Source organism: Ambystoma mexicanum, chromosome 4q (assembly GCF_040938575.1).
Source record: "Ambystoma mexicanum isolate Mex_15411 chromosome 4q, UKY_AmexF1_1, whole genome shotgun sequence".
In the NCBI taxonomy this organism is placed as follows: domain Eukaryota; kingdom Metazoa; phylum Chordata; class Amphibia; order Caudata; family Ambystomatidae; genus Ambystoma; species Ambystoma mexicanum.
In genome coordinates, this window is record NC_090928.1 from 1,132,522,063 (window position 1) to 1,132,548,952 (window position 26,890).

Here is a 26,890-nt window from a genome sequence, read left to right on the forward strand (position 1 = left end):
CTGTCCAAAAATCCCAAAACTGAAAAGTGGACTGTGAGTATAATCCCCACCCCATAGAAACACACAGCCTACCTTGTCATGCCTTTGTCCTTATCCCACTCTCTAATAAGTCATATGTATACCCTGGTAACTTGTTGAAACTGTTAGAATTATCCTTGTATTCTGTCCTTAATGTTTAAGGGCTAGCGCCATCTCTTTTCAATTTTGGTGTAAATTATAAGCCCTTAGTTATATTTGGAGTAATCAAACAAATTTCCATATATTTTATTGTTGGGTTTGAGCACTGGGGTGACAAAGTTGACCTCGCAAATCAACCTTGGAGCTTTAACAATATAGCCTAGATAATCTAGTGCAAGTAACATTTTCCTTTCTTTCAAAACCGATTTTCTCTCTGTTAACTGCTCTATTTTCCTAAAACTAAACCCCATTCCACCACAAAAATCTCATCCAAATCTTAGGCTAGTACCATCCATTCACTTCTGTAATATCCCTACTGAGGAGGTTTAACCAGACCGAAACACGTGTCTGGGGTTGCTGTTGGTACACTTGTTCAGAGGAGAATTGCCTAGCATTTCGGTGCTGGACTGACCTAGGGCAGGACAAGACTGATATGTTTAGGATATTTCTCCCCTGTGAAAAATAGTTAGCTAAAGACTCTGGGTAAGGCTCTTGTAACCAGGACTCATGTCTGGCAGAGAGTCTCCCAGGACGCCCCTTGTTATTTGCATACATCTATGCAGCAGCCCAAAAAGCACACTCCAAATCAGAGTATTTCACCCGTTTTTCAAAGAAACAGTTTTTGACATTTTAAACGGCAATTGGGTAAATTGCAAAGTTTCCAATGTGTCATTTGGCTGCAGCAAGTTTTAACTTCAACTCATTTTCGAATTGTATGCTTCTTGTCGATCCATTGCCTTGTGATTGCTAGTGTTTGTGCATTGTTGTCTTAGTGATAAATCATATTTACTTCAAATGTTTTAACCGCATATTAATTATTTATTTGCCATTTCTGAGTGTCATTTCATGCTATTGCAAAGGGTTTAAAATGTTGCCTCTTAGTTTGTGAGGGAAGGTCGGATTTTGATTCTTTTTTCTCCAACTTATTCCTGCCTACCTCCTGCTTCTTTCTATCCAATCAGAATTTGATTAATTGTGGGTTGAGGGAACATTGCAGGGGGAAACCTTAACCTAGGTGCTATCTCTCCTATTTCAAATAGTGATCCTATTCATGTGTGCGGTGTATATGTTCTACTAGATGGTTAACCAAGGGCATTGCTTACATTTTCATTGTTATTATCAACCCATTGGTGATTGCTGCCCCATATTAAAAATGGTATGATTTCCTTTGAATTTTAAAAATAAATAATATATTGCATTTTCACCAACCGGCCTGGTTCATGTTACATTGTGATCTGCGGTATATGCGGTATTGAAAAAGAGGGGCGGGGGGTGATATGAGTTGTGTACCATCTCAAGTTGAAAATGCATAAAATATAGGGAAAGGCATCTCAGTTGTGCGCTACATACTAGGCTGAGACCAAGGTGTGGGTCGCCCGATTGAAATCCTTAACAAGCACAATGCCCCATGTAATTGCAATCCTCCAATTCAAAGTTAGGTCACTTTCAAATGTTTTACTCCATTCAGAAAAGACTGATTTGGTTCCCATTATGGTCTCTATACATGTAATGAACAAGCATTGTGAAAGCCCATCGTTTCTGCTTTTCCAGTTGTTTATTTTACGTTAGTAGGCATTAATTTGTGTTGGCCCAATAAAGCTCAGCCCTAGCTCAAGGAACATACAAGATGAAGGGCAGGGGCTCATGTGACTAATATTACTTGGTATCAGATGATAATGTCCCCATGCATAATGTCGCCGGGAAAAGCCATTGGCGACATTATATATGGTGATATTATGTATGGGAACTGGTGGCGGGGATGGCCCCTGATCTCATTGTAAAAAAAATAAAAAATCGGGTTGCGGCGGTGTCCTCCGCATGTTCGATGTAATAATATCTCTGCATTTTTGCGGGGACATCATTACATGGAACCTATTCTGGAGCTGGTAACCTCTGCTCACTGATTAAATACTTCAAACGTGTTTTACAGCAGCTTGGCAATGAAGCCGGGATCTTATACAGCTTGCTACGAAGACCCATAAAATGGTTTTCACCTCTGTGCCACCCGGCATGACAATATTAATACACCTTTAAGCCCCAAATACTGAAGGCTGTAAATGATATTCAACAGAACTGTGTAATCTATATTGAACCATTTACAACAGGCGTAGAATAAGAAAGAACAAGAGCGGGCTAGATCGCGCAAGAGGGGCTGGGATGAGGGAGACAGTTAAGGATGTGGAAAAAGGAATATGATAAATAAGAGGGATGAGGACACAGAAGCTGAAGAGTGACAAAGGGGAGGGTTAAGGAAGTGGGATGAGGAAGAGGCACTTGGAAGGGAGACTAGGATGAAAGACAGGGGCTCAGAAGAAGGAATAGACACATTTAATAGAGTGAGAATGAAGGACGTGGACAAAAAAGGGACTGGACAGGAAGAGGAAAAGGAAGAGGAACTTGACTGAGGAAGAACGACTAAGACAAGCATGTGGAAGATGAAGCGGTACTTGGACATATGGATGATGCATTTGTACAAGGAATGAGGATGAGGGATGAGGACAAGAGACTAGGAAGAGGGACTAAGAAGAGGGACATGGATTAGGAAGAGGGACTAGAATGAAGAAGAGGAAGATGGAATAGAACAAGGTAAGCACACTAGGATTAGGGAATAGATGATGAAGAAGGAGAGGGACTAGAAATATGAAGAGGAAGAGGGGATAGGACGAAGAGGGTCTCGGATGAAGAAATTGGGAGGAAGTGGAAGTGGGATCAGGAACAATTACGAGCAAGAAGGACAAGGACTATGAAGAGGAGGATGAACAAGGATGAGGGAGTGGGACGATGAAGAGGAACGTGAACTGTGCAGTTTATGGCACTTTAGTTGTGTCACCGCTCCTCAAGCCCATAAATGTTGGTTTGAATTTAGCAACTCTTTTGCAAATGTAACAACCCTCCCTCATGAAATATTTGGTCCGTTCATGCGCCCCCCAAATGGGAATATCTTAAATAATCTCTGGAAACATAGGACTAAACCGATCAACGGTAGCAGCTCAGGCAGAGAAAGAAAATAACAGTGAGAAATGGGGTTGAAGAGTAATAATGAAAATGAGGGTGAAAAAGGGAAAGCGCGTTAAGATGGGCATGCAGCAGAATGGGGAGCCAGAGAAAAAAAGAAAATGAAAGGTGAGAAAAATCAGGGGCAATTAACAAAAGAGGAAGAAGTCAGATGAAGAAAGGGGCAAAGTGATAGGAACAGAAAAAGGTGGAACCAAAAAAATAAATGGTAAATCCAAGAAACAGAAATCTCAAGAAAAATAGTAAGAAATATATCAAGAGGGGGAAGAAAAAATAGGAAAGCAACACAAATTAAGCTGGAATGCCAAAGGGGATGGGAAAAAAAGGAAAGGAAACAGGTTATTACAAAATAAAGCAAGAGAAGGAGAATAAATATTTGCAGAGTTTACCCTTGGTTGTGTCAGTTCAGGCTATCAGAAGCGAGCTGGGTTTAAATTCTTAACAGCCTGTTTACAAAATGGAGGTTAATGACATGTGCAAAAATTAAATCTAATGATGATGTAGAAAGGTACATAATATTTTGAAGTGGATGACCAGAAATGAAAGCTATAAAGTGATGAATATATTTGTAAAGGAGTGTCAAGTTTATTGAAAAATATTGGTGTAAATGAATATTTAGGGAAGTAGTTTTAATAAAAATAGATCTTTGTGATAAAGAAAACATTTTCAAATGGTGAAGAGGAAAAAAATCATTGAGAGAATATATGTGTATGTTTACGGAGTTTACAGAGATTCAGAGCTATTGTGTTAAATTCCACAAGAAAAAGGGCCAGAGCCTTTATGAGATTCAGGTTAAACTTACTGCCAACACAAAAAGTTATTGGTACATGGAAAAAGATTCCATACAATTGAAGATATTTCTATATTTGTGAAATGAAAGATCATGTGAAGCCTTTATGACATCTTTTCAGTGAATGTTCAAAATAGGATGAAAAGAGAATTTGAATTGTTAGCCGCTTTGTACATAATTCATTTTTTTTTTTTTAACGGATAAAACATTTTGGGAAAGATTGATGTTTGAAAAGCAGATTTCATTATTGATTGCTATAAATAGATCTTGGAATTGTGTTAATAATAGCTATTTTATTATGCAAAAATTATATATAATGGAGAGGTAGAGAAAGTACATAATATTTTGAAGTGATTAACTAGAAATAAGTGCTGTAAAGTGATGAAAATATTTGCAAAGGAGTGTCAGGTTTTTGGGAAAAATATTGGTTAAATAAAGAAGCACTAGAGAATGTTGCAATATTTAGGAAAGTAGTGTTGAGAAAGAAAAACAAATGTTGCTCAGTTGAAAAGTAAAACGTAATTGAGAGAATATATCTGCATGTTTCAGATTTAAAAAAGATTCAGGATTACATTGCCAAATAAGAAAGGGCCAGAACCTGTATGAGATTCAGATTAAATGTACTGCTATCAAATACAATTATTGGTACTTGTGAAACGAATCCATATAATTAGAGATATTGCCATATTTTTTATTGAAAGATCATTTGAAGTCTTTATGATATATATTAATTGAATATTCATAATTGGATGAAATGGCAATTAACATTTTTGCTTGTTTTTTACATAATGCATATTTTTTAAATGATTCAATGTTTTAGGAAAAGTTGATGTTTCGAAATTAGATTTGATTAGTGATAACTACAATCAGATATTGGAATTTAATGAATAATATATATTTTGTTATGGAAAACTAGGGGACATTTTGGATAATATTATTTATAATACATTTTAGAAATTGTGAATGGTGATATGTGGTGATTAGTGTAGTTAAAGTAAATGATTGTTTATGTATTAAGTTATATAGCAGATGGTCTGATGTAAACCCAAGTGCTAATAAACAAATACAAAGTTAAGAGAATGTTCAATCCTCACTGTTAACTGTGTAATGTTTTGACTAATGTTGCTGGCCCAATGTGCTCTAAAATTGAACGGTTTTACAATAACATTCTATAAACCTCCTTGTTTGAACCCCTCTTTAAAATCCCATCACTCCAGTGAATTTAAAAATGTTGGTAATATGTTTCACAAACGTGCCTTAGCAACCGCCCTCAAATCTCCCTCTAAAGGGATCATGCTATCTTTTCATGGTTTGCCAATGTTACTGACCAATTGGACTTTTAAAGACATCAACAGGCAGTTCATTTGCCAAACAATCCTGTGGGTGGGGTATGGAGTGGTAGTGGAAGATTGCCAAACCCACAGATAATGTCCCTGAAATGCTGACATGTTTTTCCAAACTAGCTGACTCAATGAACTTTCATAAATCATCTTTGCCACAATTTTTATAGTGGGCTGTTGGGTTGTGGCAACTCCTATAATGGGGGTGTCCCCCAAAATCCTATCTCTACCCACCCATTTCTTCCTGTCCTTTGTCATGCCTCTGCTTCCCCTATTTAAGTGCCAGAACCAAACAGTGCACTATAAAAACCGCTGCGGTGAAACCACTGCAGCCCTTTGTACAACAGGGTTTTATTTGTTCACTAGGGAAGGAGAGGCAATAACTAACGGACAATGTGGCACCTTGCTCAAACACCAAACCACACCTTTTGCCTCCCATAAAAATGTTGCATGTACCCCTTGTCTAGACTGATTGCAACCACCCAGCAAGATGGAGAGGGCCAAGAGCTTCTGGGGTTGGGGGTATTGCAGTAGGATTATGGCATGATGCCTACAGATACAGAGGCCTCATAGGGTGTGCGTAATAATATTCCCATCATGATTTAGTGAACACGGGCCGGATATTAGGAGCAGAAGCATCTGTAAAAAGGATTGTCTGAACTCACCACTCTGCGATTGTGCCTTACCATGAACATTGTCATCAGCCATGCTCTTCTTGGACTTGTCGCCAAAGTCCCTTTACTACCCTGCCTTATGTACCCTAAGAGTTTGTAAACACCACTGCTTAGGGAAGAGAGCACTTACAGGCATGTATAAGCAGGTGGAGGGGTAGAAGGTCCTGTGGTGAAGTCATGTGACTTACCCCACACTTAGTCAATATACAGCTGAAAATGCTCACTCTCTCATCTCATCGAGTATAGCTATTGGGGATCAGTGGGTTCCCAACCAACTGGGAAGCAGTGAATCAACTGCTTCCGAAAGCTACGACCGCAAGAAGGAGCTGATGTACAAAAGCACCGGATACTATGGAAAATCCAGCAAGTAATGATACCGTGGGGAGATGGTATATTACAGGGTGGCAGGAAGGGGAACATACTGGGGTGTGGTTTCTAGCCTGAACGCTCTCCTCATCAAAATGGAAAGCATTCACTAAGCATTGATTAAGCAAGCACACTGCTTCCAAAATGCTGTATTTAATCTTTGACTCAGCCCTACCAGTCCTGCATAGGGCCCGAAAAAAATGTAAACTTGCTAAATAAGCGTTCAGTGAACATTTTCTAGGCGGTTTACCCAATGCTTGCCGAAGAGAAATGCTTGCCACTGCTTGGGAACTGTTATTTAAACATTCCAACAGCTTGAAAAACACTTGGGAAATGTTAAGCATCCATTTTGTCAAGGGTCTCGTTCTCCAGTACCATCAGCAGGCTTCTTTCTCTGACAGAAGGCACGCCCCAACTCTGGTTCCTTCTCCTCCTTCTCCCCTGCAGTCATAACTCCATCCCTGTCAGTCAACGAGAAGAATCCCTACTTCCGGGGAACATGCCCAGCCCTCCCCCAGGGAGAGAATACCTTCTTGATGGCTCAGTGACACAGACCATTGGTGTATGGAGGGGAAGCTTTCACAGAGACTCCCTCACCCCAGGTTTCCGCACATATGTGTAAGGGATGTATTCAGGTGGAGCGTACCCCTTTTTGTAGCTCACCAGCAGTTGTCGGTCTAACCATCAGCCAAGCTTCCTCGGGAGCATTCTGATATTCAGTTTATTGCAGTGTAGTACATTTGCTTTCATTTCATGAACCAAATTGCCTACAGATACAGTGAGTATTTGTGGGAGAAAGAGAAAGTGGCACGTCCAGCACATTCACCTGCCAGACGTTCTGTGATGTCATTCATGGCGCGACCACTTAGGAGCTGCACTCTGCTGGCAAATGGTTGCAGTAGCCACAGGTTGTCTGAAACGAGATAGGAAAATTAAAATCATGAAACACTGGAGGAACATATTTGTAAAATTGCATGTCAGATTTAGCAGCGGGGTACCTCGAGAATTAGAGGCACAGAGGCCAAATTAACGGCCTGGGCAAATCAAGGGCCTTTAGACACAGTCCCCGGTGCCTGTAAACCCTGGTACCGCCCACTACAGAAATCTTAAAAGGCTGCTTCCATATGAGCCCTACACCTGGGTTCACCGTGCTTGGTTTGAGCTAGTGTTTTATTCTGTCTTGTCTCATTTGCAAGCACTGGTAAATAATGACATGGTCCTCATTACGCGTTTGGAGGTAGCCATGCCGTTTTTAGCGGCATGGCTACCTCCAAACTCGGGTCTGGGTCCAGAAAAATGGGAATTACCGGGCCATTCCGACCTTTGCGGCCCGGTAATTCCCATTCGCAGGTCCCGGACCCGGTACGTCCCCATTCCCATTTGAGCCCCCATAGGGCTCAATGGGAATGGAGAGAATGCTAACAACGGTCCCGTTAATAACAGGACCGTTGTTAGCATCCTGTTCTGCTAGCGGGTGCCGCTCTGCACTTCTGGTCTGACCAGGTGTACAGGGCGGCCCCGCTGCAGAACTCGTAATGTGGCAGTAGAGTGATAACGGCGCCGGCAGCACTACCTGCGCCGTTATCACTTTACCGCCAGGGTCATAATGAAGCCTGTGGTCCTGAAAGAGAATATTAGGCGCTCGCTGGTGAGAGAAACACCAGGCAGGATAACACATCTCTTAACCAAATGCAAACGTGTCTCATATGTTTGCACAATACCAGCTATCCAGGAAATGTGTGAGAAGATTTTGATCATGTTTCTTCGATCAGGGAAAACCTAATCAGCTCAACCACTGTGGCTATATTATCTGGTATTCAAGACAGGGATAAACAGATGCCCCTTTGAGTATTCATTTATGCACATGGCAGTTTGTTAACAGCAAGAAAACATTTTTTTTATTTCCTCCAATGGTGGAATCCTGGGCTAGTGAATTGATAAGCTGTTATTAAACAGTGGAAAGTATGCATCTTCAAGGTAATGCTACGTCAATATTCCTATAAATCTAGGGTGATTTTAGGTGCTACTTAACACAGATTTAAGGCAAGATTGTGAGTTTGGAGATAAGGTTAAAAAACCCACCTCCTTATGGGTGTGCATCTCTTTTTCCTCCTGCACCGTTCCAAGGAAATACAACTGGCGATAACTCCTTCAAGGTTTACCTCCACTCAACAGATGAAGGTAAACATTGTACAAAGCCCCCAAAAATGAAGTTATTTTCCTGTACAAGAGGGAAGTGTAAGCACGTCCGTCCCTTCAATGAAGGGGACAAAAACATTTGGATGGGAACATTGCAATCAATTAATTGAGGTCCTGAGGTATCGTCACTGCTTCAGATGGGACGCCCCTTTCCATGAGGCCGCTACCTGTAATCCTCCTAGGGGTGGTACTGAGTGGTAGGATCTCGAGGACCCCATTGAGAGTAGTGACTATCTCGGGAGAATGCAGGATCCCTTTCAGCCTCCCAAATTCCCTTAAAACCCCTCCAATTCCACACTACCCAATGTCCCTAGGTGTTTATGTAATATATCTCAGACACAAACTACTAGGAGGAGGAAGAAGCCACGAGTAATGAAGATCACTGACAAGAACAAAGGCACGAGTTCTAGCCTTTGGAACAACCCTATTGGTCAGATGTCATTCAAAGGCAGAGAGGGAAGCGAAGGATGGCGTCTCTGTTGTCGGCTCGGCATGAGCTGGGAAAGTGCCCAAGTACGCGCAGGACAGCAAAGCAGAGAGGCAGACATTGTTCGAGGGAGAGACACACTTGCAGAAGGCCGATGACGCAGAAGAGGAAGCTTACCCGCCGGTGACTGAGGCTATTGTAGTGCAAGGGAACCACTGCTGAACTGCAGAGGAGACACGCAGAACATCTGGTAAGGTCCCGGTGAGCCAGAGAAGCAGCCGAAGTTCCTGGGCGACCCACAAACAACCGGATAGTTATGGCAAAGGCCCTACAGGTACAAGGGTGGCTAGTCCCAGGGTTGGGGAGACCCAGGAGAGTACTGAAGGCCCGAAACAGAGAACAGAAGGAACATCACCGAGAAAGAGTGACCAAGTGAAGGGGGTCTGGGAACCACATTAGGAAGGCATATCCCGACCAGCAATAAAGGGGGATACGTACTTTACATATACGGATCATACCCACAGCCCCTGGCATGGGAGTAAACCAAGGCTGTGGCTTGAAGAAAGATCAGACAAAGATTACTCAGAGAGTAACCAAGTGAAGAGGGTCTGGGACCCATGCTGAGAAGACGCACTCCAAACAGTAATGAAGAGGAATACGAACTTTACAAGTCGTACTCACAAACCTTGGCAGGAGAGTAATCCAAGGCTATGGGCTGAAGAGAGAATTGAGAGAGAGAACTATAAGAGAAACCAAGTGAAGGGGGTCTTGCACCCGTGGTGGAGCCATACACCCCAAACAGTGATGTGGAAGTGAAGTCAGGGAGAGGAAATGGTGAGAATGAGAACATAGTGTACCCTGCTTGGCAGAAGAGTGGGTCAAGGAGGGGCTACTGAGAAAAAAGGTCCAGTGACCCTCAGCACAGCTTGGGAGAGAAAACTAGGCTATTCTTCCTCATCACAGTACCCAGGATTGGGTCTGCCCACCAAGGGTCTGGGACCCCGAAGACGGCTTGGAGAAGGTGTCCAGGCCATTCTTTCTGGTTCCAGGGCCTGGGAGCCAGGCCTGCTAAATAAAGATAAAGGGCCTCTTTACACGGTAGGCAGAGGACCAAGGTGCCATTAGCACCTTGGTCCATGCCGGTAAAATACCGGCACTGCCTTGGTGGAAAGGGGAATTACCGCCCTATTCCAAGGTTGGCGGGGCGGTAATTCCCCCTTCCCCCATTGCCCTTCCCCATTCCCATTTTTGCCCCATAGGGCTCTATGGGAATGGGGAAGGCGCTAATTACGGTGCCGCAAATTGCGGTACCGTAATTAGCACCCTGGTCCCTTTGTGGGTTGGTTTTTAACGCCTGCTAAATAGCAGGCGTTAAAGTACCTACCCGCAAAGGGACCTCGTAGTAAGGCGGTAAGGGTTAACGGTCACCGGTACCATTACCGGTGACCGTTAACCCTTACCGCCTTCCGTGTAATGAGGCCCACAGACTTATTTTCGACCATTAAAGATACTATCTTGGATAGAGTGGAAAGACTCAGGGGAAAGGGAATCAACCCCTTGAGTCTTGTGGAACTTCTTATTGGTTTTATACACCTTTTGGAACTTTGGTTTTGAACCACAAAACCAGGATACAGGTCGACAGTCAAAGAGGCATTTTGTTTTTCACCCTATGTTGAGTTTAGTTTGTGAGGGATAGGTTAGGATTTGGACACAGGAAGGAAAACTTTACTTTGGACATTCTGTGTTACGATGGGTCTCCGACGCGGTTTATTATGGAACCGCTGGCGGCTTCAGCCAAAGTTGCGGCTGTGTTCCTCCAACATGGTGCCTGTACTCGGAGTCAATGGTCTAGTTGTCAGGACGGGAGACGGAAGCGAAGCTCCGCCTCCCATCCCAGAAACGCTACAAGAATCCACGTCTCCTGGACAACAACACGTTGCTACTGCTACCAGAGGCTTCGCTTCGGAAGCCCCGCCTCCTCTGTCACCCACGCTTGCATTATCGACTCCATTCGACCACCGAGAGCGGTGTGTCTCAACCTCCACTCATGTAAGCTTCTTTCCGCTTTACACCCAGTAATCAGATATATAGGTCAGACCTTTCTCCTTCTAAATTACTCTTTACTTATTCCTCCCAAAGAAACCCAGCTTTTCAGCTTACCATCCTGCTCCTTTTCGGAACCCCGTCTGGGATCCATCTTTGAAGGCACACACACTTACAAACAGCGATTGGAAATCCTACCAATGCAAGTGGTAGTACCTACCACTTGCAGGTATTACAACTCTCATCCAACACTCATAGGAAATCCTACACCATCACCTTCGCTAACTTATATATGTTTATTCCCAGATCTTTCCTGAGCCTGATACTTCATAGACAACTACTTACTTACCATTAGAAGACTTCATCCCGCAAGATCTTTGAGAGTTTGAAACCAGCCGTACACCCAACGCTCTCCACCGGCAGCCGGGTTTTCTCCCCCACGAGGGTTTCCCGGGAGTCTCCTTTCGATACCTGAGTTGGAAGGTGTCGGAAGCTGGTTCCAGGTAGATCTATCTATTCTTCATTTTTTGGACGAAGACAAGGTAGGCCTTGTTGTATTGTTTTTGCCGGCGAGTTTGCATGTGGGGATTTTTCCAGAGAGTAAAGAGTTAAATTATAACAGTTAGCAACGCCCGAAAATAAAGCTCTGGAGGACTCACAGGGGAAACTCGACGGGCATTAACAATGGAACAACAGCTACAACAAATGATGGCCGCCATGCAGACCCTTTCTGCAGCGGTCCAGCAGTTAAAATTGGAAAATACTGCATTACGACAGCAAGGGGGACAGACAGCCCGGAGCTTAGAAGTCCCTCCCGGGCCTTTACCAGGCGGTCGATTTGATGGCAATCCCCAAGTCGTGAAAGAATTCCTTGAATCTTGCACAGTGCAGTTTGCCTTTAAGGCAGCCTTTTTTCCCACGGACAGAGACAAAGTGGGCCATATGATTGCACAAATGACAGGAGCAGCCTTAGCATGGGCCACTCCTTTAGTCACCAATAACAACCCCATTTTGGACTCCTATCCGGCATTTTGCAACAGTATCCGCAGTATGTTCAGCAGACAAGAGGTGGTTGTCGCCTCTCAGGAAAGGCTCCTTGATTTAAAACAAGGGAACCTGGATATCCTAGCCTATATAACTACCTTTAAAAGGATGGCCGCCGACACCTCTTGGGCAGACGATGCACTGATTACTCTCTTTAGAAGAGGGTTATCGGAAGTACTAAAAGACGAGGTGTCTCGAGTCCCGAGACCTTCCAACCTGACTGAATTTATTGCCCTAGTGATGCAGTTAGATTATAGACTCCAGGAAAGGAACAGAGAAAAGCGAAAAGGAAAGAACCCTAGATACCATATGGAATCTTTTTTTTCTCCTAATAAACCGAATACTAGCGAGGAGCCCATGCAATTAGGTAATGCAAGGGGTCCTCTCTCTCCTGCAGAACGTACACGGAGAAAAACACAAGGATTGTGTATGTACTGTGGATCAAACAGTCATACTGTTAAAGAATGTACGGTTGCACCCCCGAGGAAACCGGGAAACGCCAATGCCCGACCGTAAAGGGGACAACGGCTTCGGGTTCTTCAACTACTATCAGTCCCCTTCCAAATTACACTATCAGTCCTTCTACCCTAGCAGATGGAAACACCATGATTACTTTAAGTGTTTCATTGGCTTGGGATAACATGTGTCTTGTTAACGTTCCCGCCTTAATAGACAGCGGAGCCGCGGGCAACTTTATCGATGATGTTTGGGCAAGGAAACATGCTATCCCACGTACTACCAAGACCGTAGCCATCCCAGTGGAAAGCGTCAACGGGAGCCATCTTATATCTAGGCCTATTAAGGTTCAAACAAGAGCCTTAAAAATGTCAGTGGTCTCCCATCATGAGAACATTGAGCTAGACATCATTAAGACTGCTCATTATCCGGTTATTTTAGGTATCCCGTGGTTAAGGGTCCATAACCCCTACATCAACTGGACGGCGGGTACTCTTTTCTTAGGTTCCGAACATTGTGTTCACGGTCACCTTTCAGGTAAACCCCCTTCACCAAATCCGGAGCAGGAGGCAGGGATTGCCCATACTATAGTAAATGAAGTCTCTTTCCTACCAGCAGAATATCATTCATTCCGTTCTATCTTTTCTCAGTCTGAGTTTTCAGAACTTCCCCCTCACCGGAGGGACGATTGTGCGATAGACCTCATCCCAGATCGTCCACTTCCTTTCGGGAGAATGTATATCCTATCAGCCAAAGAAAAGGAAGTACTAAAAAAATATCTACACACACATATCAAGAACGGTCTGATTTCCGAGTCCACTTCCCCCGCAGCAGCTTCATTATTTTTTATACCAAAAAAAGACACTACCGAGCTCCGTCCTTGCATCGACTTTAGGGGTTTAAACAAAATCACCATCCCGGACAAATATCCCATGCCTCTCATCCCCGATATATTAGAAGCAGTGCAAGGAGCCAAAGTTTACACCAAGCTTGACTTAAGAGGAGCCTACCACCTAATTTGAATAAAGGCTGGAGACGAATGGAAGACGGCTTTTCGCACGCCGTTTGGTCATTACCAGTATCGAGTCATGCCGTTTGGAGTTATGAATGCCCCAGCAGTATTTCAAAGATTTATGGATCACATTTTTGCAGACATCAGCTTACATTATGTTATCATTTATCTGGATGACATCTTGATTTTTTCTTCTACCTGGGAAGAACATGTTTTACATGTAAAGGAAGTGTTAACGTGGCTGCAACAGAATCATCTGTTCTGTAAACTGGAGAAGTGTGAATTTCACAAAACCACCATTTCCTACTTAGGCTACGTTCTTTCTCAACAAGGTATTGCTATGGATCCTGACAAGATATCGGCAATCATGGAATGGCCCTCTCCCCGATCTATTAAAGACATTCAACGATTCCTAGGTTTCGCCAACTTTTATAGAAGATTCATCCCTCATTTCTCCTTGCTGACCAAACCCCTAACGTATCTGCTGAAAAAAGACATCCCATTTGTTTGGGGCGCTGAGACACAGAGATCATTTGAACAACTCAAGATTCTTCTTACTCAGGCTCCTATTTTACAAGTACCAGATCAAAGACGACGATTCATTGTGGAGTCCGACGCATCCCAGTATGCCTTAGGGGCCGTCTTGCTTCAACCAGATGAGCAGAACATAGAAAGACCAGTGGCTTATTTATCCAAGACTCTCTCACCGGCTGAACTTCACTACACGGTGTTGGAGAAAGAACTCCTAGCCATCAAACGGGCTTTTGAAGAATGGCGTCACCTTCTTCTAGGGGCCCAACACCTTATAGAGGTCAGAACTGACCATCATAACCTCCGAACTTTACAGTACACACAAACCTGCAATAGCCGGCAGGCCCGATGGGCCCATTTCTTTTCTCCGTATCGAATCAAATTTACTTTTGTTCCCGGAAACACCAATTTGAAGGCAGATGCTTTATCCAGAAAGACTCCTCAAGAAAAGGTCCCTTTTAAACCCGAACCTATGTTTCCAAGGACAATGTCCATATCTGTAGTTCGTCTCTTTCTGCAAAAATTGGAAGACAAGTCCAAAGACCTCGAGATCCTAGACTCTACCCTACTATCGACTTATGTTTTAATGAGAAGCCAGGGTCTTCTGTTCAAAGGAGAAAAAGTCTACGTTCCTGATCCCGAACTCCAAAAAGAAGTGTTACGATTATGCCATGATTCTCAGGCGGCAGGACATCAAGAGTTTACTAATACCCTGGAACTCATTCAGAGACATTTTTGGTGGCCTTCGGTATGCACTGATGTGCGAGACTATATCGCTTCCTGCACTGTCTGTCTGCATACCAAGACACCTCGGTGTTCCCCTTTAGGGGAATTGGTGACTCCTGTACTACCAGTCAAACCCTGGCAGATAATCTCTACTGATTTCATAGTGGACTTACCCCTTTCTAAGGGGTGTAACACCATCATGGTCACCGTGGACAGTTTAACTAAAATGGCTCATTTTATCCCTTTGCCTACTATTCCCTCAGCAGCCATTATGGCACGGGTTTTTTTGGAACGCATCTTCTCTCTTCACGGCCTCCCAGAAACTATAATTTCTGATAGAGGACCACAGTATACTTCAAGGTATTGGAAACAAATCTGTCAGGCGTTGGGAATTTCGAGAGCATTAAGCTCCGGCTTTCACCCACAAACCAATGGACAGACGGAGCGGCTGAATCAGACCCTGGAAGGGTACCTTCGCTGTTATGTCTCTTCAGCCCAAGACAACTGGAAGGATCTGCTACCCTTAGCAGAATTCGCCTATAACAATACAGCACATTCTTCCATCAAAACCAGTCCCTTCTTTTGCACATATGGATTTCATCCTTCAGTCTTTCCTCATGTGACCTCCGCCCTTACCAAATTCCCGGACATCGACGCTTTGATCGATACCATTCAACAAGGCCATATCAAAGCAGGTCTGGCCCTACAAGAAGCCCAGACCAGGAGCAAGAAACAAGCCGACAGACATCGAACTCCTACCCCACAATTCAACATCGGGATCATGTGTCGCTGGCCAGCAAGTTTCTCCCCAGGCGACTCATTCCCTCTAAACTGTCACCCAAATATTTCGGTCCTTTTCCCATCATTGCCAGATTCGGACCTGTAGCCTTCAAACTCAGGCTCCCTAGGTCTTGGAGTCGCATTCATCCCACCTTTCACGTCTCACAGCTAAAACCAGATGTTCGTAACCAATTCCACCATTCTACATGCGGTTCTCCCCCTCCTGTGATGAGGGACTCGGGTCCGGAGTATGAGATTTCAGGGATTTGTGACTCCCGTTACCATAGAGGGGTTCTTCAATACCTGGTGGACTGGAAGGGTTACTCCCCCGCCGACCGCTCCTGGGAACCTGCATCCGCGGTTCATGCTCCGCGGTTGGTTCGTGCTTTTTATCGCTTCCACCGGGGTAAGCCGGGATTTTCCTCCCTTGGAAGGGGGCATACTGTTACGATGGGTCTCCGACGCGGTTTATTATGGAACCGCTGGCGGCTTCAGCCAAAGTTGCGGCTGTGTTCCTCCAACATGGCGCCTGTACTCGGAGTCAATGGTCTAGTTGTCAGGACGGGAGACGGAAGCGAAGCTCCGCCTCCCATCCCGGAAACGCTACAAGAATCCACGTCTCCTGGACAACAACGCGTTGCTACTGCTACCAGAGGCTTTGCTTCGGAAGCCCCGCCTCCTCTGTCACCCACGCTTGCATTATCGACTCCATTCGACCACCGAGAGCGGTGTGTCTCAACCTCCACTCATGTAAGCTTCTTTCCGCTTTACACCCGGTAATCAGATATATAGGTTAGACCTTTCTCCTTCTAAATTACTCTTTCCTTATTCCCCCCAAAGAAACCCAGCTTTTCAGCTTACCATCCTGCTCCTTTTCGGAACCCCGTCTGGGATCCATCTTTGAAGGCACACACACTTACAAACAGCGATTGGAAATCCTCTGCCGACACCCAGTACCTACCACTTGCAGGTATTACAACTCTCATCCAACACTCATAGGAAATCCGACACCATCACCTTCGCTAACTTCTATATGTTTATTCCCAGATCTTTCCTGAGCCTGATACTTCATAGACAACTACTTACTTACCATTAGAAGACTTCATCCCGCAAGATCTTTGAGAGTTTGAAACCAGCCCTACACCCAACGCTCTCTACCGACAGCCGGGTTTTCTCCCCCACGAGGGTTTCCCGGGAGTCTCCTTTCGATACCTGAGTTGGAAGGTGTCGGAAGCTGGTTCCAGGTAGATCTATTTATTCTTCATTTTTTGGACGAAGACAAGGTAGGCCTTGTTGTATTGTTTTTGCCGGCGAGTTTGCATGTGGGGATTTTTCCAGAGAGTAAAGAGTTAAATTATAACATTCTGACACTGAGCCGTTTCATTATCTAGGTTTGTTGAGGCAGAGAAACTCGTCTTAGAGGTAGGGTTAGTTAGAATTTCCTCCAACCCCCCGCTATTGTTATTAATAAATGTTGTTACCAATCAACATGCCACTCTTGTGTCCGCCTCTTACTCTTACTCCTACACCCTCACACCACTCCAGAACTGCCCCTTTTGTGCATTAACAATATGTGCAGTAGTGGTATGAACGCATCTATGTAATTACTGCCAACAATTAACTGCGACCACCGAAAATGATGACTTTTTTTTTATTTGACCCCATTTCACACCATATATATGCGGGGGGAGACCGCCTGCACCGCCCCTACATGCATTATATATTATAAGCCTCCACCCACATATATATACGGGATGTCAAGGGTGTTGAAGTAAATAAAGTCAACATTTTTGGTGGTCACAGTTAATTGGTCGCAGTAATGGTATGATCCCGTATCACACAAACCGCAGAGAGGCTAGAGGAAATGTTTATATGGACCACTTTAGAACAGCCCTCTATAAATAAGAATATTACAATATAATTTGTTTAAAGGGTCACTTGCTTCCCCAAGACCATTCGTGTCTTGCCCGCTTGTATGTTTTGATTTCTATTATATTATAACGGTGAGGAGGCATATCTCCTGAATGCCTGTTCCACCTTGGGACCACTGGGATCACTGTTTGCTTGTAGCAGTGTGAGGGCTGAGTAGGTAGTTTAACCTCTAGTCATCCATGTACTGCTGCAGAGCAGTAGTCATTTCAACACAGAGGGCAATTTCCGTAGCTAGAGAAAGTCATAAACACACTATCACCTTTGTAAATGGCCATTTGTCGGAATGCTGACAGACCCAAGTACTACAATTGGGTGGCCAGCAAGTTGTAATGTGTGCTGATACTACCATGATGTGGGCAGGGAGGCGGTCTACATGATGTAGACTTGGATCAACCAAGCAGGTGTGCCAAGTGGATGTACGTGATTTGACTGTGGCAGAATTGTTCGTGGCGGAATTGCCCGTGGTCAATTTTGCTGTGAATACAATTTTGCCGTGGCCAGATCCAGCAAAAACTTTGACCCCAACCCCACCAAATACATCCCCACAATTACCTTTTGCTTCTCCACTTCCTTTTGACTTTGCGCCATCAGTTCCGTCCCTCTTACGTGGGTTGGGTCCGATGCCGCAGGGTTAGCTTTTCTTTTTTACATTTTTTTTTCGTCCGCCTCCTCCAGTCCTCAGGAAGCAGGGGCCACCTCTGCTACCCGGCAAGGCAATCACTACCCGACATGGGGAATGGGGGACACCCCTGCAACCCGCACTCCCCATGTTCGGTATTGATTGCCAAATTTGTTCAAATTAAATCGATCAAATGGTACTGGCCGAATTATGACAGATTTACCATGTGTTCAATTAAATTCGGTCAAATTGGGCAATACCCGCCAAATGCCTGTCCAGATACTGCAGCTGGGGGACCCGTTATGACTAGGTTACTATATGCAGGGTTCACACCAGTGGCACACAGCGATAGAAACTTCTTTTTCGTCTGCCCACAATGAACCCTTGAGGATACATTTATTTTTTAATTTCCAAAGAAAGGGGCTTATTGAGACGAGGAATGTGTTATCAGTAATATTTTTTTATTTATTGTGTGCTATAGTTACAACAAATATAAACTGGAATTATCTGGAATCTTGTTTGAAGGATCAGCAAAGTGTGGCCTGCTTCTGGGGTCCATCCATAAGGCACTTATCACATACTAAATACAGACAAGGACCCGGAAAAATGCTTGATATTGTATCTTGTTGATACATCTTGACAACTAAATATGTATCTTGTTGATACATCTTGACAACTAAATATGCACACGTGTATAAGCTAGCAGGCACCTTTTTATGATTGCGTGGTTGGTTGTGCCAGATCAGTCAGGTTTTGTTAACCATGACCTAAATAGTAGCAAGTCCAACCTCCTCACCGCAGAGACGTCTGATCTCTCAGTAGCAGCATTGATGCTGGTAGCAGATAAAGCTTTTGATTTCACGACCATTCCTTTTCTCATTCGTGCTTTTTATCATTGATCAGATTACTGTACACACCGGCGGTCAGTAGGGTAGTCACAAATAATTGGGTCTCTGAGGAACATCTCCTGGAAAAGAAGACGGGCAAGGCTGTTTTCTCTCTCTCGTCTCTTCCCCAGGATGGCAAGCTAGCCATTTGTGGTGCTCACCCAGGGATTTCAGATTGATAGGGCGGTAGCCCTCTATTTCCACGAGTCAGTGGTAGATCTCTAGGCTGTTCTGTTGATCTTTCATTGTTTGTTAGGCAACCTACATGAAAATTGAGTCTCATTACGGCAGACATGGTTGAGTTTGAGGGCTTCTGAAGTCATTACATTGAGCTAAATTGAAAAGCTTTCCCCTGACGACAGCCGCTAAGAAAACGGTCAGGCATGTGATTTTATGTGACAACAGGATTCCACCAAGTATTTAGGGGGTAACTTTCTTCTTTGTTAATGTATTTATTACTCATCATATAGGAGGTGTAGGCCGACAAATGGATCAAGTTCAGCCTGTCAATATTTGGGATAATCTCCCTAGACAAGATGGCGGTGCAGCCCTAATTTTTGTATTTATTCCTCCATGAACCTGACCTTTTGGCAATAGTTGTATTCTCAAAATGTGTGGTTTATTAATTAAGATCATCTTGGTGGATTAAAATGAGCCAGGATTGGATGACATCCACAGACTATGCTGTAAAATGGGGTTGGTGCTAGTAGAACCGGATTTAGACAGATGCAAAATGGAAGCACAGGCACATTTTTTATCTTACTGGTTTTCATCCACACCAGATAACCCCACTACCTGCATCGAGAAGGTGGTAATTGCCCCTGCTTCACTAAGGTCGGCAGATCCGATAGGAGTGACGAAGGAATGGTTATAGACACATGTAGTTAATGGCACCTAAACGGCATGGAGCGAATTGGTGAAAGGTAGGAGTACTCATATGCTATATTCTCCTATGATCCCGGCATCTGGTCTCCCCATTGATTTGAACTTTTATATATTAAGACAATTGCTATTTTAGGATTAAGTGATCTTGGTGACCTAGTGACTAATGCAGTATTCATCAATATGGAGGCCTTTAAAAAGAAAGGGGGCTTGTCATTTCAGAAAAAGGTCCTCTAGTACAGGCTGAGGTCTGTCCTTAGGCCCCTGCTTCTTTGTTTTCCCAACCAGACGCTGAGGACTCCTCCTTTAGACTTCAGGATTGGGAACTGGGAGAAGGCTGAAAGGAGATGCTTACTTGAATATGGACCCCCACATATCTTGGTATACCAATTGAAGCTCATCAGTTGATTCAAATATGTCAACAGACCAAGATGTTATTCCTTAACCACTGGTTTATGTTGTTGAACTGTACACATATCCAGCAGGTCAACTATGCCCCTTTGCTCACGCACATGTTATGTTCAGACGTGTATAGTCACTGTGGAAGATGTGGACACCTGTACCTGGACTGTTTCCATATGGCATGGGTTTGTCGTCCAGTGAGATCTTTTCACTGATGTCGCTGGTTGGGTAGCAGGTCAGTGTGGTTGCAATGGTTGGGTTGCTGGGGTTTAATCAAAATGGTAACCAGGGATACGGGAGGTTAGTTGGCCTGCGTATAGCGCTCACTCCTTGCTGTGTTGCCAAATACTGGATTGAAGGACCATCTCTTAATGTGCAGAACTGGGTGCAAGACATTGCCTTCTGCCTGGGCCAGGAAGGAATATCATTCATCCAGACATAAAGCTATCTGGACCCTTGGCAAGCCCTATATGATTAGTGAAGGAATGGATGTATTGGTGTTAGTGAGTGGTTTTGGGTAGAGGCCTGGGGACATTGCATTGTCTCATCTGGGGGATGTACGGTGCCCATCTCCTAGTGTCCTTGTGTTCTGGGTGAATTGTTTCATGCATGCATTGGTTGTGATATTCTATGAAATTAATTTGTTCAAAATAAGTTTACCGAGCAAAACCGCATGCCTGATGGTGCACCCATCAACCTCTAAAAGCTAATTTACGTACCTCTACCTCCTCAAAGGAATTCTCCCTTTCCTCACTTTCCCCCAGAAGCTCAATGTCTCTAGAGCTCTGGTCCTCTCTAGGCTAGACTACTGCAATAGCCTCTTCCTTAATCTACTCTCTTCTTCTCTACGACCGGGGGCCTCACTAACTACAACTTGCTCTCACTAAATACTCTCCCTCCAGATCTTTATGTTACTCCGGCACCAACTCTCTGTGTGTCAAGCGCTTCGCTAAACAAAGGGCTGGAGGCCAATCTCTTTCCTCTGCAGGTTCACTTCTATGGAATAGCCTCCCTCTTCCTTTTCATCTTGAGGTGGATCTCTCCGGAAGCTCCTCAAAACTTTCCTATTCACCTCCTCTTTCAGTTGCTGGGAATGGCGACCAGGACCCTTTATGTGTCCTCTTGGGCCCTGGCCTCCTACATCAATCGCCTTCACCCTCCCCCTCACCTAGCACTATGCCGCATACAGCACTTGCCTTGTCATCCACTGAACTATGACACCACAGGCCAGCACGTATTTATTGGCAGTCGCCCACACACCCAGGCACTTACAGCTGCTCAATCCCTATCACTTCCCTCCTGGTGCACCTAGTACTTACCCCACTCCCTCATCCCGTCTCTCTCTCTCTCTGCACTTGCACGTTCCGAATGCTCACAAGGCCTAGTAGGTCCGCCTCTTTCATTGTTTTTATCTGATTTTCATTCCCATGTTCCCTCCCTGTTGACCCGTGGGCCCTTTGAAACACAATTTACTTGATGTATAAGTGCCTTACAAATGCACAATAAATAAATATATGGAAATTCACCTGCAAAAAGTATCAGGCAGAGGGGGCTCTGAATATGCACACAGTAGGGCAGTGGGCAATAGCTGAGAGAGGGTTGAGCTGGGGTGGTTGGTGGATTGTAGCCTTTCAGACAATTCTGAGAAATTAGGAGTTTAGGGGAGGATTGTGTCGATTTCTTCAATCCAGCAAGCCACTGCTAAGTCACTCTGCGGCATCATGGGCAATGACCCATGGAGGGAGAAAGAGGCCTCATGGGCAATGACCCATGGAGGGAGAAAGAGGCATCATGGACAATGACCCATGGAGGGAGAAAGAGGCATCATGGACAATGACCCATGGAGGGAGAAAGAGGCGTCATGGGCAATGACCCATGGAGGGAGAAAGAGGCCTCATGGGAAATGACCCATGGAGGAAGAAAGAGGCCTCATGGGCAATGACCCATGGAGGGAGAAAGAGGCATCATGGACAATGACCCATGGAGGGAGAAAGAGGCATCACTGGAAATGACCCATGAAGGGAGAAAGAGGCATCATGGGCAATGGCCCATGGAGGGAGAAAGAGGCCTCATGGGAAATGACCCATGGAGGGAGAAAGAGGCGTCATGGGCAATGGCCCATGGAGGGAGAAAGAGGCATCATGGGAAATGACCCATGGAGGGAGAAAGAGGCGTCATGGGCAATGACCCATGGAGGGAGAAAGAGGCCTCATGGGAAATGACCCATGGAGGAAGAAAGAGGCCTCATGGGCAATGACCCATGGAGGGAGAAAGAGGCATCATGGACAATGACCCATGGAGGGAGAAAGAGGCATCACTGGAAATGACCCATGGAGGAAGAAAAAGGCATCATGGGCAATGGCCCATGGTGGGAGAAAGAGGCATCATGGACAATGACCCATGGAGGGAGAAAGAGGCATCATTGGAAATGACCCATGGAGGGAGAAAGAGGCATCATGGGAAATGACCCATGGAGGGAGAAAGAGGCATCATGGGCATTGACCCATCGAGGGAGAAAGAGGCCTCATGGGCAATGACCCATGGAGGGAGAAGGAGGCATCATGGGCAATGACGCAATAGAACTGCAGAATTACTTCTGGCTTCTTAGGCAGCCCCTGGTCGCTTAAGCCTGAAGTCTCAATGCACAGTTTGGGCTAAACTCTTTTCAATGTAATCTGGGATCACTCAATACTAGGCACCACCTGTGGTTCTGGATGTGGGACTATTTCCCAAGTTCTAAATAAGTGATAGCAGCAGGGAAGAGAGACCCCAGAAACATCTGGGAACGCAACCGCGGAGGCAGCATCATGCTATCAACTGTGCCCTGCATATATGGGCAAGAGGACCTATGCAGCCTCTGTTGGACACATATTGTAAAAAAGGTATATATGGGAACGAACATGTTCCATTCTAAACAGAGCGGTAAGAGAGGTGAAAAGAAACAAGAACCATTTAGTGGCCAACTCATTGTTCTCACTTTCCACTGGCATACTGATGTGGCTGACCAGATGTTTGACATCTGCCATTGCATATGCATCAAAACATTTTTAAAGTGAACACAGTTCTTACCTACGTGAGAGATCAGCGTGTCTAGAACTTTCACTGCAGCGCTGTAAATCCCAGCATGCTTAGAGTTGAGGTTGTCAGTGACTATGATGACCATAGAGACTAGAACCTGGTGTAAACTGTCTTTCAGGATGGGTATCATGTTTGCGGTTGACTCCAGGGCGTACTGGTTCACCTTTTTGTTGGAATCTTGAAGTCTTGGGTTAAAGCTGTCAAATATCTAAAAGTAACGAAATGGGAGATGATAACTGATTAGGTAATCTGGTGAACAATGTGAGCTGGCATTTGCATTCAACGAACAAACGACATTCATTTACGGATAATCTTTTGTGACGTTAATGAAAGGCTGCAATGTTTCCACCACAGGGAAGGATTTCAAAAGCTAATGATTCAACTTGTGGCATATGTGACTACTTTTGCTCATAGGGCGATGGGCACAACACCAGGACAGGTGTGTCCATGTGATATACCAATGTATGAAGCTAGTAGTATTTTCCTCTGAACCTGAATACACAGATTGTGGTGTCAGCAAAGTAGGTAAGCATGCGCCTTATGAAGGCAATTTTAGTGGCCGTTGTTTTTTTGCGGCTGTGGGGGTGCAAAGGGACGTACAGTTCTTTCTTACTGTATGTATTTATTTCTTTGGTGGAGTGACGTTAGGGCCCTCTCACACAATATTGAAGGAGACGTTTGGGACTTTAATGCTGCATTTTGGCAACTTAGTTTTGATAGGTGGATGCTCAGCCAACATCTTTACATTTTACTAAGGAGGGTGGTATGACAGCAGCAGCAGCAGCAGGTGGGCGCGGTGGTGGCACCACCGATCGCTAGGTGCCAAAGGACTGTTTTAAGAGGGCAGTCTTTAAGCTCTCTTTAAAAGTGAAACAGTTTGTCTGAGCTTTAAACAGTAGTCAGAAGCTATTCCAACAGTGGACACCTGGTCGATTGTCACCAATGTTGGGCATCACCAAAGTTGAAAAAGTGGCAGACTGTTAAGGAGAATTCTCCTAAATGTGCTCATTCCCTTCAATTTAGAGACCCCCAGAAACGTTGCTGGATTTTGAGGACTTGATTCTTTTACCTGGAAAGAGTGTGAGCCTTTTTTCCCACTCTTTCGTGTGTTTTGATGTGTGTTTTACACTTGTGTTCTTTGAATATGGGGTTTTAGATAACTCCATAGGCATCATCTTTTCATGTGTGTTGCACAGCACCTTCAGTGCAGTGACACAGGGATGTCATTTAGACTTCCCAGTGGTTAAAATGCCTTCTCTGGGATAAACTACTGTTTCCCAGAGAAGGTAAAGTGGAATTGACTTTACTAGTCTTTCCAAATTCATAGACCCAGCACACACCATCTTACAATGGAGTGCTGGAGGGGTTACATAGTATCCCCTGTGTCTAAATACTCATGTAGCAGTCAAATGCTACCCTTTCCTATTGAAAAGGCTGGCGGCAGTGGTTTTACAACAAACTACCATGGTTTTTCCCGACCGTGAACACCGTTAGCTAAAAATAACAGGAGCAGTGTTTTTCAAGATGGAGCCTTAAGCCCCCTTGTTTAAACAGGTCCTGGTCTTCTTTTTTCGCCATTTCTTTTTGGAAAGGTCCTTCTAGTGTTTGTCTCTGCGTGTCAAACCAGGTTTGGTCCCTTTGTTTATCTGCCTTTGGCAGGCTTCAGGACTGAAGACCGCCTCTGGCGTCTGTGTGTCTGGGGGGGCAGGTAGTGAGGGGTGTGCCCGAAACTCCCTGTGCTTAGTCTCCTAGGAGACCCAAATGCACTCTGGCATGATTGGCTGGCTGACTGTCCGGCAAGGACAGCCACTCAGCTGGGTGAGTGACAGCTAGGCTGGAATGAAAGGGAGGGAACTGTTTAAAAGGCGAGTCTCTTGGAATGGAAAGCAGAGTCGACCACTGTAACGAAAGAACCGAAGAAGAGCTGGAAGAGGACAGCTGCTGCAACTCCTGGACCGTTGGTTTGCCCGGTGAAGCCCTGCTGCAGGTCTGAATTGCCAAGTTGATCTCGACAGAGAAGCCCCTTCAAGGACGACTTCTTCTTTGAGTTGGTGGGACCAATCAACTCGTAAGCCACCTGGATACCATTCTCAAGGTTGGTTAGGATTAACCAGGGAGAGGGACACCAGCTTGTGTGCTTGCATCTACAGCTACTGGAACTGAAGTGACTCCATCTTGTTTGCTTTTTCAACCATCCCATGCAGTGCAGGAGTCCCCCAACGTCTTCCCTCTTGTCCTCACGACTGAGGCTCAGGAACAGTGAGATCTGCAGGAACTGCCAAGAACCAACGACTTCAGCTGCATTTGTTTCTTCATATTAAGGTACTGTGCCAACCCGATTGAGAGAACACCACTCTTGCGGTGAAAGTTTGTGAAACTTTCCCAACTTGCAGGCCTAATCAGCTTGTGACCCAACATATGATTCTTTTTCGCCTAAACTACTTCTGAGAACTTTTGCAAAGACTTTACCGTTTAATGCCAGAACTGCTCTTTCCTATCCAGAACACTAGCCCATTGACTTTGGCCTAGGCCTATTGACTTGAATTAAACTCTTCTGGTGAACTGAAACTATTTGCACTGTCTAACAAGTATATGTGATCTATTCTACTTACCTTGTCCCTTTTGCCCACTTCTAAGTAACTAAACTGCTATTTTGCTCCTACTTCAGGGGAGCTTAAACCGTCTCAAAATCTTGAAGTGTATTGGTATATAATATTAAGTTGCCGCCTTCTAGTGAAATGTTTTCTAAATGATTGTGTAATAAATGAATAAGTGTTTTACCAAGAAACCTTGAGTATAAGTGTCTACTTGAACCACTGTGATTGAAAGACCTCTGTGTAACCTCTTGGACTGCTCACATTCACTCTTGAGATAAGCCTGGCTGCTCAGCCCGCTACCAAACACTGTGTGGTACAGACTTATACCAAAGGTTGGTTTGACTTGCACTTGTAGTCCTAATTGTATGTGGTGGTCCCAGAGGGTAGTGCATACAATTCTGCCTAACACAGACGTTGAGATGATGTATTGCCGGGGTACGGTCAGGTGGCATGTTCCTGTGGTTACCTGTGTTTGGGGGCGGCCCGCAGCATATTGCATTTGACGCCAGCTAGAGTGGTTTCAGTGCTGTTGGAGTCTGGTTGGACTTGTTAAGACCAAGAATGCATTAATCCCTGTCCTCTATAGTGCACTTGGTATTTGGGCATGCCTGCGTGCACAATGCTGCAGTAGTCCAGTTTTAATATTAACAGTGATCTGACAGACCTCTTGTGGAGTCCTAAGTATATGCATCAGGTGCGGAAATACTTGTCATATTTTTTTCAGCAGCCAAATGGTACCAGTAGGAACTTGGGACAACCTGCATAGTTGAAAGATATTCTATGGTCACCTTTTCCAGATCATAGGCAGTTGTTGTCAATTGTTAGGAGGGTGCAGCTTTTTCCGGCGGTACAGTTTATTGCTCTGAGATGGTCAAAAGCCAGGTCCTCTGGAGGAAGGGCAGCCCATCTCCGA

The 26,890-nt window shown here is 44.7% G+C and overlaps 1 protein-coding gene across 3 annotated transcripts in view; it reads right to left on the minus strand.

Annotated features, from left to right (window-relative positions):
* TOGARAM2 (TOG array regulator of axonemal microtubules 2) overlaps positions 1–26,890 on the minus strand; it is a 717,735-nt gene that overhangs the window by 28,813 nt on the left and 662,032 nt on the right. For all 3 annotated transcript variants that reach the window (XM_069608717.1, XM_069608718.1, XM_069608716.1), the window contains exons 18-19: positions 23,372–23,588; positions 7,189–7,275 (exon numbers count right to left, since the gene is read on the minus strand). In XM_069608717.1, the coding sequence (XP_069464818.1) occupies positions 7,189–7,275; positions 23,372–23,588 (304 nt within the window). The remainder of the gene's footprint in view (positions 1–7,188; positions 7,276–23,371; positions 23,589–26,890) is intronic.